This window comes from Bos indicus, chromosome X, assembly GCF_029378745.1.
Source record: "Bos indicus isolate NIAB-ARS_2022 breed Sahiwal x Tharparkar chromosome X, NIAB-ARS_B.indTharparkar_mat_pri_1.0, whole genome shotgun sequence".
Classification (NCBI taxonomy): Eukaryota; Metazoa; Chordata; class Mammalia; order Artiodactyla; family Bovidae; genus Bos; species Bos indicus.
The window spans coordinates 61,531,011-61,544,728 of NC_091789.1; the positions used below are offsets into that span (position 1 = coordinate 61,531,011).

The following is a 13,718-nucleotide window of genomic DNA, read 5'->3' on the forward strand; positions in this document are numbered from 1 at the left end:
CCTCCCCCCCCCCACACACACACCTTGCTTTTTTACATATTCTAAAGGTAGGTTAAATAAGAAAGTGAGTTTGAATACTGAGTGGATGATAAAACAGTTCCTTATTCTCATTATCCTTTATTTCTTTTTCACAAGGTATCATTACTTAAAGAAATGTCCCAGAGACACTCTGTGTCTTTTGGCTAGAATTATTTGAGGCTAAAATCAAAAGAATTGTGAATATAGGAGAAAAAGGAAATTGAGAAGAAAAGTGTAACCTGCTGTACTCTGTTCTTTAGGTGGTGGAGGTCGTCCTGGGCCACCAGGGCCTCCAGGTGAAAAAGGCAAGCCAGGTCAAGATGGTATTCCTGGACCAGCTGGACAGAAGGGTGAACCAGGTACTATATTTTTTTAATTGTCCTTAATTTTCTAATTTCTTCCTTGTCTACTTTAGCTTTTGCCCTTAAGTACCCATAGTGAAATTCTTCCTTATCCTCTAAGCTACTATACACTTCTCCCTTCCTAATTACCTTCTTCCTGAGAATATTACCTCACATTTACTGAATCAAGTTGCCTCCCTCTTATGAAAAACTCCATAATCTTTTATTGCTCAATTTTCCATGTCAAGAAGCTATCTAGCTTTTTTTTTAACTACTCTGGATGACCTTCTTTCACCATGCAATGTATATAATATATATAAACATATATATATATATATATGATATGTGTATTTAAAAATATACTTAATACTCATCACAAGTAGAATATAAGTTTATGTAATTTTTTCATGTTCAAATTGTAGTTCCATGTTGGAAATAACTCTTCTCCATGTTTCGTATGATATACATTGCAACATTTGCTAAAAACCTAAATAATCCAAAAATAATTTCTTCTTATTTCAGTTATTATTATCTGTTTGAAAGTTTTGGGTTTATGTTCTGACAGGTCAACCAGGCTTTGGAATCCCAGGACCCCCTGGACTTCCAGGACTTTCTGGTAAACTTTAACAAAGCATGTTAAATCAGTCAGTAAAAAGATAATATTCTCCAGTACACTTTTTTCATCTCCACATACAACCCCAGACAACTCAAAGCTAGAGTTACATCTTGAAGCATTTATTAATTAGCAACTTAGTATAAGCTATTGTACTATAAAAAATGCACACTTAAGAAAATTAATATACAGATAACTCTTCATTAACCTCATAAATAAATGTTAAGGAAATGATAAAGAAAGCAAAATTGTAGGAAGAGTTAGGTTTCAATAAGTTTTTCTTTTTTTCAGTAATTTTTTAAAAGCTCTTTTAGCCAGAAGAAAAATACTTTTTTTTCCCCCATGGAAACCAAAACCAAGATAATATAAGTAAACTGTAGAAATATGTACCAATCATAAAAATGTCTATTGAAAACTCCATTTTAATTTATATCTTGCATCTTGGATGGTATGTGTGCACACGCATCTACCTCCCTCATTTGTTTTTACCCTCATTGTAAGCCCCAAGTAGTTAATTAAATGACTAAATGTGTACAGATACGTATTTTTATGTTCTGAAATGACCATCAGCTATTTATGGAGGATTTTTTCAAACCACACATAGATCACTTAGAAATTCCTGTATTCCTTTTATGAATCCAACATAAAAATTATTACTCTAATGTACAACTGTGATATTGCTCTCCGGCATGTCAGTGGTATAGAAAAGCTGTTGAAAACAGTTTGTCTAGATTGTGATTCTAAATCTTGGATGGAATGGTCGTTGGGGACTCACAGCAACCATTGAAGATCCATATCTTCCAATGGTCTCAAAAATGTGTCTCAAAACAGATGGGGGAATACCTGTACACCCATGGCTGATGTTAATGTATGGCAAAACCACCACAATATTGTAAAGTAATTAGCTTCCAATTAAAATAAATAATTTTTAAAAAATATTTTGTGTTAGGAATTTCCTCTAGTTATCTCTAACCTATTCTTGTAAATATTTTATACTTTTGTTTTTTTCTCCTTTTTTTCCTCCTAACTACTGGTCATGTGATCATTGCTCTATCTCCTAACACAAAGGATATCTTTTAGAATGCAAGTTATTATTGTTTCTATATTTCTATACATACTCTAACAAATAGTTCTGATAACAGATAAACCTAATAGAAAAAATGGGTTTTCTGGATGGGTTGGGAATTTGGTAGGAGGTAGAAATGACCTTAGTAAATCCTGTTATTTTTTCTAATAAGTGGGAGTAGCTTTAGTCTTACAGGCAAGCCTAATTAGTATTCAGTATCACTTAATATGTTCTATAACATGACTTTGCTTTCATAGGTCAAAAGGGTGATGAAGGATTACCTGGCATTCCAGGAAACCCTGGCCTTCCAGGTCCAAAGGGTGAACCAGGCTTTCATGGTTTCCCTGGTCTGCAGGGTCCCCCAGGCCCTCCTGGTTCTCCAGGTCCAGCTCTGGAAGGCCCTAAAGGCAGCCCTGGACCCCAAGGTCCTCCTGGGAGACCAGGTATGTACATGAGTGGTAGGGGAATGGTCTATTTATTAGTCCATTTTTGCTGGCAGGTTATTCAGTCTTCAGGATGTTAAAATCTGCAATCCAAAGAACTTCTTAAAAAGAAATAGCTTGTTTTATTCCTGGCTCCATCCATTTCCATGGCATCTAATAATTCTTTTCAGTAATGTATTTCATCATTTACTTAAAGTTGAGCTAAAACAAACCAACTTGGAGGAAAAAAAGGAAATAGTGAATTTATTAGTCTTTTTATTAAAATAAAGCTATACTGAGGGGAAAAAAAAACTATACTGATAACCTGACAGCAAAATGCAAGCTGCGTTTTTAATGTGAGCTGCTCAGCATGTTATCACAGAAATCATTTTAGTGATCACCCAATAAATGCTTGTGGTCCATACCAAAAATGTTGCTATGGTTCTGTCATATGATCAGCACATGTCACTAAGCACAATAAAAAAATTTATCTTCTCTAGGAGCTAGGCAATCAAATTTATCTTCAACATCACAGCATGATTAAATTGAATAGTGATCTCTTCATACCAGCTTCATGTCTATACCTCATTTGTCTTGTGTTAACTGCTCTAATAGTCTCAGTTTTGCATCCAATGTTCACTTTTCCTTTTGTGTTTGTGCTGTTTCATTTCATTTTACTAAGTTTGGAAATGCTCATTTTCATTCTGGATTAATGTCGCTGAGCCCAATCGCTGAAGATAGATTATTAACAGATACTTGAGACTTAATATTCAGTTTTTTAATTTCTAATTATTGAAAATTTGGCCCTCATTGATTTTTTTAAAGTAAGATAAATGTAAAATTAAAGAAACAAAAAAATTGCCTTTTTATCCTTTGAAGGTCTGACTCATTTTTATAATGTATTTAAAAGTGCAAATTTCCATAAACTCTGAAGTGATTGCAGTCAGTTTTAATAAGATATTCTGTAAAAACATGAATCAATGGCATCACATACTTTGTTCAGAAGATCATTTTCAAAACCAGATTTTATCTGATCTGACTATTTATAGAAGGTATAATTTATAAAGTTTTCCTTTGCTTTACTATTGAAGAAAATCAGTGAAGCTCTCAGCTATGTTAATTATCTGGCATGTAATGTAAAGCATTGACACGAATATCTTGCTTGGTTATGCATGTAATAATTCAAATAAACCAAACTATTCTCCTTTTTAGTATTTTAATCAGCACTGTGGCTATTTATTATCAGTAATGGAGTTCAATGTTGAAAATTATTTTGAAATATGTCAACATAAAGGCATCATTCATAAAAGTTTTTTTAAATTACCATTTCTAAAAGAAATAATAACAAAAGTAGTCAGAAGAAGAACACACATCTGATGAGTATTTGTAACCTTTCAACATGTTCATAAACTACAAATTAAAATGGAATTTTAAACCCAGTTGCTCTTAGAATTGATTGTTGTCTGCACTTATAGTAATGATTATTATAAGAATGATTTTTGGCTTTTCAAAATATGTCACATGTGCTGTTTTTATTTTAATGTTGATGTGAAGTGGCAATAATTTGGTTTATATACAGATGCATGAATATAAACTTGCAGGGTATTCTTTTATTGAATTAAAGTTTAACTTGAAAAAAATTAGTGTAATGCTTTAGTTTCTTGATATTTCTAACAATTTTGATATTTTTCCTTTTTGTTAATGATGACATTGGGCCTTGGTGAACTTTGATCCCTATCCAGGTCCTACAGGTTAGCTCCTTAACTCCAAAGTAGTATCTGCATGAAATATGAAACTTTTTCTTTTATTTATATATATATATATTTATATGTATGTGTATATTATTTATATACACATGTGTATGTGTATATATAGGTATATATACACATGTGTCTAATGTTTTCAAGTATTTGAATATATTTTAAGAGCATATATGCCAATTCAGTTCTTACATGTTGGTCTATCTCTGAAAGTTGTTAGGAATTTGTACAGTCCAGTTTTTCTGTCTATTGGAATAACTCAAAATAACCTACTTAGAAAAACTGATTTATCATTTTAAAATTTATATATCTATGTTTTTTTTAGTTGGAAATTTATAGTATTCAAAACTATATTATATACTATTTTACATTTTCTGTGTATTTCCTATTTTTGCTTCATATCTGCTAATATTATTGAAATTAAACTATTCTTCAAAAAGATATTTTTAAAGAATAATATATATTATCAGATCCTGCAAATATGCAATTCTTGATGAACCATACCTCTTGTAACTTTTCAAACCATCCCACCTTCACATTTTTGTTTGTCACAAAGTTCTAAATTCTGCTACTATATAAATGAACTAATAGGCTCAGAGTTAAAAATAAATTTAGTGTAACCAGCAAAGATTAGAAACCTCTTAATCTTATTTTCATCCTATACATATAAACAGTACACACCTAGAAATAGTTACCAAGAGCTGCCCATTAGAAAATTGCTGATTAATATTAAAAGATTTTCACCTAATCAGAAGTAAAAAGAATCACAAATATCTGAATGTGTTTATTATTCAAGATAAAGAGCCCTTTTCACATTTCTGAGGAGCAGCTAAAAGGGGAAAAAGTATAATCCTAAGTTCTAGCTACTGGGAATGGCAGGAAATTTTCTCTTCTTCTTATTTTAAAATTTATACTTTTTCAAGATGCTTTTTAGAAAGCAGTCTATCTCTATCTGAATTGATTCCTTGATTTATTACTACCCCACAAACCCATTATTTCATATAACTATATATTATCACTCCAGAAGGACCTAAGTTTTACATTAGTCAAACAGATATTCACTAGATACCAGCTAATGGTAGTAAGACAGGTTTTATTCAAGACTATTGCATTAGGGGAAAGACTATTGCAACAGGAAAGAGAGACTGAGCTCAGGTCGGAGTACAACGAGGTCAAATGGGGATTTTATTCAACTAGTAGAGTAAAGGATCTTCCCTGGTGGCTCAGACGGTAAAGCATCTGCCTACAATGCGGGAGACCTGGGTTCGATCCCTGGGATGGGAAGATTCCCTGGAGAAGGAAATGGCAAACCACTCCAGAACTCTTGCCTGGAAAACCCCATGGACAGAGAAGCCTGGTAGGCTACAGTCCATGAGGTCGCAAAGAGTCGGACACGACTGAGCAACTTCACATTCAGAGTAAAGGACTCAGTGGATGAAAAATTACTAAAAAGAGATATCAAGGGTAAACAGATTCTTGCTAAACTGGCCTATTAGAGTTCTCACCAAAGGTAGTCTAAGGGCTATCAGGGTCCTTGAGGTCTTGCCAAAGTCTTGCTAGAGTCTTGCTAAAGGCAGTCTAAGGACTTAGACATTAAGGATGAGGAATAAGGAACGTGATCAGATATCGGGGGCGGGGGCGGGGGCAACTCACCCTAAACTGACTTAGCAAGATTCTTGCTAAAAGTGGACTCAACAGACCAAGGACAGGGCCCAAGGAGTAAGGCCTAATTGAGAAGAGGGCTCAGAGGAATCTGTCTGAAGTTTAGTCACAGATAAGAAAACTAAGGCCCAAAGAAGTGAATAAGCTTGCTCAAGGTCATATTGTTAGTTACTGGCATAGCAGGGAATCTGACTTGGGGTTCCCCAGTACTTAGTTAAGTATCTGTTCTACTAGTAAAACATATCATCTTTCCACACAGACAGCTACATATCTTGATGCTTATGATCTGGCCTCTTACTCTAGTTATAAATATGATAAGTGATTGAACAAAGCTGCTTCTGCCATTTTAGGAGACTTTTAGCACAGCAGACTGGGCCTTGCCTTTGCTTTTTTGTTTGCTGTTAACTCTTAAGTCTCCATCAACCCCTACTGTTTCTTGTGTTTTCCTAAATGGATGTCATCAAAAAGATTAAGACAAATGCATGCTATTTAACTATTGCCAAGATAAAGAGAAGACTAAGGTATACTTTGAAGTAATTTTGAGTCCCCCCCTGTCTGACTTGCATAGAAGTTGCTGCCTTGATCACTTCCAGACTTTACTGTCAGCCACAAGATTGTTTTATTCCAAGGCTCTAGAATATATTCAGAGAAAAAAAAAGGAAAGTAGCCATATTAGTTTAAAACTGATTTGACAACTTATTTACAAGATGTACTCTAAATCACAGTTATTGGAACCCGGTATCTGTAGTATTCTCTTCTTTGCAGCAATTGGAGACTGCAACCCTAAGTGGAAACTGGATTTAAAATTTACCAATCAATTCATTAGCTTATCTTTAATTATTACTACTCATGTATAAGAGATTTTTTGTTTTATTTGGTTTTTCAGTTAAACTTTGTTAGGTCATTTGAGAAATAATTTAGAAACTCGTGTACAAAATTGACTTGGCATATAACTCATTAAAATGTTACCTTTTAGAAATTAAAGTCTTAGAAGTTTTGCTATGATATGATCTGAAGTTTTCCTTGTTACTTAGACTGAAATATCATATATTTCAATGAGATATTTTTCTAAGAGTTCTTATTTTGGTCCTTCTATAGCAAACACATATATAAAATGTCTTTACTCAAACTGAATTATCTTAAGTAGAAATTCTAATTTATCTAGCTAATAGTGTTGCCAGACTCTGCTCAAAGTGTTGTCTTGAGTCAGTTTGCTGTATGTGATTTAGAAACCATTTAAACAAACAGAAGCTGATTTTTTGGCTTCCTGGATTTCAAATTGTCAAATGCTTTAAGAGTCTTATTACTTGGTATAGTAATGTTTTATATTTATATGACACACCATCATTTATATCACGCTCCGTGAAGGCAGAGTTTGGGTCTAGCTAATCTCTGTGTTCCCTGTGTCATCTTGCACATGGCAGGTCAACATTTTAAAAAATATATTTCATCTTTAAAACAACTCTGAAGGACATTAGGGTAGACAACACTATTCCCATTGTGTGGGTGAGAAAACAAGCTCAGAGAGATTGAATTGCCCAGAATCTCATAGATATAAGTAAGTAGTAGAGCCAAGAATAAATCCTCGGTCTTCTAATTTCTAGGATTCAGTATGCTAGTACAATTTATTCTCTCTGCAAACCTCAACCTATAAATCATAGCAAGACTTGTAAGAAAAGGAAATTGGGTTTATAGTCAATTAACATTAACCAGGAGTTGTCCTGTTTGTAAGCTTTTTATCTTTTTAATGATCCTTCTTTTAATAGTTAATAGTCTAATTTAATATGTACACTGAATAATATAAAGTAGATGTGATATTTTCTGTAGTTTGGGGTGGGATATTGCATGCCAAAATATTTTTGAAGGGCCCCTTCAGTGATGGTCTTCACATCTTTGGAAAATTCTACTCTTAGTTTTCAAGTTCAATGGTGAGCAAACATATATTGGTTTTTTCTCTTTGAGTATATTACAAGTAATAATGGAAGAGAAGAAAGCTTCTTGATGGATTATTTTTAAAAATCACGATCTGTCTTCATGGAATGATTTTCAAAGAAGACAAACAGAAGTACAGTTGGTAATGGCCATTGTATATTTGTGTTTTAATTTCTCTGTTAGGTCATCTGTGATCTTTGTATATTTGCCTGGTAAGGTCTTCAACTGTAGCTCCTTGGAGCAGTCTGCCTATACCAAGAAATTTGCACCTTGTGTTTTTGCTAAAGAATGGCAGAGGCCAAGATAAACTTTTACCCAAAAGTTTTACCCAAAGGAGTAGAAGGCTATCAGTGAAGTGGTACTCCCTTTCCAACTTTCATATTTTGAGGTTCTAACTTTTGGAAAGCCATTGTAGCATTTCATTTGAGTTAATGAAAACTAGCAGCTTATTTCATAGAATAAGCTCTATTTTAAAATATTTGGCTCTCTATACTCCTGTATGGTTCTGTTTGCATACTGATTATGCTGTAGGTGTAAGAAATGCTGGCAAAGAGAATTATTGTTTAACTTGTGCTATAATGTGAACCACTTCTAACTCATAATCTTATTTTGTACTGTGTGATGTCTGATACTGCTAACATCGATCTTTGGGCTTTGGTGAACTCTGATCTTCCCAGGTTTTCAAGGTTAGACTGGTCAATTTTTTTTTTTTTAATGCTTTGTATGTGTGACAAGAGAAATGCACTTTTTTTTGCTATAATTCAGAAGTCATTGAAGAGTGCTGTTATCCTCAAATAACTACGTGCTCTGGTATTTAACATTTTGGTGAAGGTAATGTGACTTGTTTATAATCAAGTTTGAAATAACATTAGGTCTTTGTGCTTTCAATTTTTTATAATAGGTAATTCATACATAGAAACATGTTGAATTTTAAATGGAAATACACTTATTTTTATATTTAAGACGCATTATTTAGGCAGGCATCTGACCCATTTGTAACCTTTGTGTGTTGATTTTATTTTCTTGAATTTGTTTTGCCTGAGATTGATCAGAGCTGTGCTTTCATGGCTATTTTCAATAATGAAAGAGGGTAACTTTCAAGTATTGTTATAAATAAAACTTACATGCCCCTTGTGTTATTAGCAAATCAGTAATTTAAATTTGAGAGACACTAGAACAATAGGTCTGAATCAATAACATGTAAATTTACCCAAATTTCCTTTTAATTGCAAACAGAACAATGCCTAAAACATACCTACTTTTTTTTTTTTCAAAATGATAAGTGTTCTGATTACTTTTCAGATTGGGGAGAGAAGAATAAAATGTTCCTTTTTTTTCTCCTCTTAATCTTACCCTAGTCACTCGTAGATTGATTCACAGATAGTTTACTTTTCTCTTAATAATCTGATTTGCTACCTGATTTCTAGTCTAAATTACACATTATGGAAGAAGGTAACAATTTTTGTCCAAAAACCCTACCTAGGGGTTTGAACTCAATAATTGTTTTTATTTGTTTAAATTCAAAATACCCAACCCTTTCTTTATGATTGGGAAGGGAATTTCTGAGAGTGTCTATCTGGTTGCTGGGCTAGGGTAACTGTATGATTTAAACTGTTTAAAGATAAATGATTGTTGTACTGTTGTGAACCTGCTTCCTCTTTCTCAAGTGACAGTATTATATTATGAAATCACATAGAAATAGCTGAAAGATTAAAAACAGGTTCATATTTTTAAATATGTTCTTACCTTCAGTTTTACTAGTAATGAAGATAATAATTGTTTAAAAATTCTTATATAATTCTTACTATGTGCCAGGCACTGTGTTTATAGATATTATCTTATTTAATTCTTGGAACATCCTGATAAAGTAGGTTCTATTCTTATTTCCATTTTAAAGAAGTTGAAATTGAGGCCAAGGTGATGAATAAAACTTACAGAGGTCAAATAGCTAATGATTGATTAATGAGTCCAGCATTCATGATCTCTAAGCCATGCTGCATTGTTAGCATGAAGCCACTGATTCTGAGTCATAAGAGTACTGGAAAGGACGGGATCAAAGATGTGACCTTTTGTCTGTATGTAAACATGAATTCAGTATTCTAAATTCATATGCCTGTGAAATTTCCCTTAAAAATAAACTCTACGTATTTTCCTTTTTTGTTGAAACCAGTGAAAAACTAAGATTACTGGAAGAGAGAAGGTATAGGTGCTCACTATGTACTGTTCATTATTTGGGACTTTGTAATTATTTTCTTAAGGCAGGGCTATTTAGTCTCCACCTCAGCACTCTGCAGGCAAGACAGCTATTTCCCACCTAGTGAGGAAAAATGTGGCTATTTATAAGATCTTCTTGGTCACTTAATGAACCCGATAACTTTATTTAGAAGGAACATTTTAAAACATAGTATAAGGAAGGAGCTTAGCAAAATCCCCTTTTAAATTATTTATTTATTCAGAAGTTATATGCCAAGTCCTTTATTTTTCTTCAGAAATATTTAAAATATAAATAACACAAAAGCATTTTTAAATTAAGTTAAAAGTACTATATTGACTCCGTGAATTTCTGACATTAAAATATTCCCATGTTTTAAGCATATCACTAAAATGAAATTAGGCAATTAGTTTGCTTAAATAACTATCTTAATTGCATAGTAATACAAACTGAATAAAAGTAACTACTTACAAATAAAGCAACTTTATTTTAATCATAATGAAGCAAATGATGTGAATCCCTGATTGCCCTACAAAATGTGGCGGTGTACCAGCAGCTTTAGCTACAGGACACTTTTTATTTACAGGGCACTTGTTAGAATGGAAATTCCTGGGCCCCTCTCCAGCCTAACAGAATCCAAAACTCTGGGGGTATATCCAAGAATCTATTTTAACAAGCCCTCCCGGGGATTCTGATGCATTTCCAATTTGAGAACAGTGCTCTATGGTATCTGTTTTGGTTCACTTAAATCAAACAGTTAAGGATTACAGAAGCAATCTTTATTACAATGTCTGAAGTCCTTCCTTTAGATATGAGCTTATTGGATTTAATGTATAATAAAATACAAAATTAAAGAATCTGCAACCCAGTGTTCATAACAAAAAGAACCCAGCCCAGTTTACATTAGAGAGTCAGCACTGATCTATATATTTTAATGTACTCTGGATTTTATTCTGCAAACTAATAGATGACTAAGAGTATTTGGATAATTTAAAAGCCTTTTATGCTGTTCTTATGTTATACTGAAATGTGGCTATTTGTTGTGCATTATCAAGGTCCACCAGGTCCAGAAGGTCCCCGGGGTCTACCTGGAAGTGGGGCTATTAAAGGAGAAAGAGGTAACCCAGGCCAACCTGGGCAACCTGGTTTGCCTGGTTTGAAAGGTGATCAAGGTCCTCCAGGACTCCAGGTAGGAAATAGGAATAGATATTTGATGAGAAATGGATGTGGGTGTTTGCATTCAAAATGAGAATTCCAAACTGCATTGTTTTAATTCGCATTTACTGGTCAAGGCTCTTTGCATGGCTTCCTGGTGAAGTACAGAGAAAAAGGCAAGTTCCTGTCTTCTACCAACTAAAGGGACTTTGCTACCTTATAGTTAACGGGTTCCCCCAAAGATAGTTTTAACTGGAGTTCTTGGTGTGTATAGATTTTGATTTCAGAAACTTTGATTTCAGCAAAAGCAAATTATAAAAGGATATGTGGTGTGTGTGTGTGTGTGTGTGTAAGCATTGCATGTGGATGAGTCTTCCATAGAGAACTGATCATGGTGAGTGGGGATATGTTAGACTTTGTAGTTAGAGTCACTTTGCAGCTCCACTGTACAGTTGTGCTCTGTGTCTATGAGGAAGGCAGACAGATACTTTGTGTTTCTGTCTTTACCTGTAAAAGGAGAATAATAACATATCCCCACGTCTATATTCATGCGTTTTCCACCTTGGTTTGAGTGACCCAGAAAGTCACATGTTTATTTATGTACCCTCAAAGCTTCCTTCCTTCATTCAGGAGGGTTGTTGTTAGATTTGACAGCCAACAAAGTCTGGGCTTAGTCTTTTAGCTTTGATGGCTGCTTTATAGCAGAAAAAAAAATCTAAAGAAATTGTCCTTAAAGTTTAAAACAACCCACCTTTTTCCCTGTTATCGCTATTCTTTTAGACATCTAGACTTAAATTTTTAATCCTCTTTTTATTCATTCTCTACTCACTCCCTACCTCATTCATTTCCAATGTAGTTCCAATTTGCATGTCACTTTGCCAGATTCAAGACTACTGTCTGATACCAACGTTTTATAAACATGGTATTTTCAAGTTCTATTCATTTGCTTTTATGCAAGTTCTTACATTTGTACCCTTTCTAATTTTCATTTTGGAAATAATACTAAACTTATAGAAAATTTTCAAGAATGGTAAAAAACCCTATTTACCCAAATGGACCAGTTGTTAATGTTTTGCCCCATTTGCTCTCTATGTGTATTTTCTCTGTGTGTATATGTATAATTATGTATTTTTTTTCTGAAATAAGCCTATTTTTTTCTTTCATGACCTGGGCATTTTTGAAGAAATATGTGTAGCCCCTTCCCATTAAAAAAAGAATGTTTCTTCTTTTGCCTGCTGTTTCTTCATAATTAGATTGAAGATGTGCCTCCCCAGATGGAATACTCTATGAGTGGTGTGTTCTCAGATATGGAGGCCCACAATATTCATCTGCCCTTAATTAATTATCTTAATTTTTATTTTCCCATTAAGTTGTTACCTGGTTTCTCCACTACATGGTTACTGTTTTTCCCCTTGTAACTAATAAGCAAAACTACAGGAAGACACATTAAGATCATACAACTATACTGTTCCACATCAGAATTTCTTCTTAGAATATCTGTCTATGATTTCTGCCTCAGCCATTCAGTTCTGTGATAGTGGCAACTGATGATCGTCCCACTCTAGCACTGCCTCCACATATTCCACTTGGCCCTTCTGTAACCAAGAGCCTCCCTTCTCTTCCATATATTGGCTCTTTGTTATCATCATAGACGCATAAACTCTCATTCTTTTCAATGATTTGTAATTTTTAAACTATCCTTACTTATTTTGATTCTCAAACTGTCCTAGATTTGGGAGCCCCTTCAAGCTGGATCCTATGACTTTATGACATGGCCCCCCTTTAAGCTCTTTCTTACATTTTTGCTTAAGATGTTCTAGACTTGTCTCTTTGTTTGTTACTATTAGTAAACTTCACTGTTCCACACTTACTCTTCCTTTAGGTTCATTCTAGAGTTATTCTCAACTCTTCCTCTCCCCATAGTTTTCCTGGCCCTCAAACCCAATTAATTAACAAGCCTACTCTATTTTTTACTTAGTCTGTTAGACTTCATCACTTCTTGGATTTTAATTCACGCACTTATTACATCAGGGCTACACTCAAAAGAAGTGCCTTTGTTAATGATAATAAAATATTATTGTCATTATATAATTACCATTATATTATAAAATAATATAGCTATTATAGAATAATAACTACCATTAAGTACACATCATAACCAGTTTTCTTAGTACTTAATATCAATTATCTCATTTAATCGTCACAACAACTTCATGAAGTAGATACTATTATTTTCTCTGTTAGAGGTAAGAAAATGATGCAGCAGAAAGAATAAACAATCAACTCAAGGTCACACAAGCTACTAAAAGGTGAACTGAGATTTGAATCCTAAAAGTTTGACTCTAGAGCCAGTTCTGCAAATCACTGTGCAATACCACCTATGCTCTTCCTTCCCTGCCCCCAATATTGTTCTAAAATTAATGATTTTATTTATTCAGGGTAACCCTGGCCGGCCAGGTCTCAATGGAATGAAAGGAGATCCTGGTCTCCCTGGTGTTCCAGGATTTCCAGGTATTTGAAGGGATGTTTTGCAGTTT

General features: G+C 33.8%; 1 protein-coding gene across 1 annotated transcript in view; it reads left to right on the top strand.

Moving 5' to 3' along the window:
* Positions 1-13,718, top strand: part of COL4A5 (collagen type IV alpha 5 chain) — a 252,629-nt gene that overhangs the window by 225,430 nt on the left and 13,481 nt on the right. The window contains exons 39-43 of the mRNA XM_019956152.2: positions 279-377; positions 925-975; positions 2,296-2,481; positions 11,082-11,215; positions 13,620-13,692. Coding sequence (XP_019811711.2) covers positions 279-377; positions 925-975; positions 2,296-2,481; positions 11,082-11,215; positions 13,620-13,692 — 543 coding nt within the window. The remainder of the gene's footprint in view (positions 1-278; positions 378-924; positions 976-2,295; positions 2,482-11,081; positions 11,216-13,619; positions 13,693-13,718) is intronic.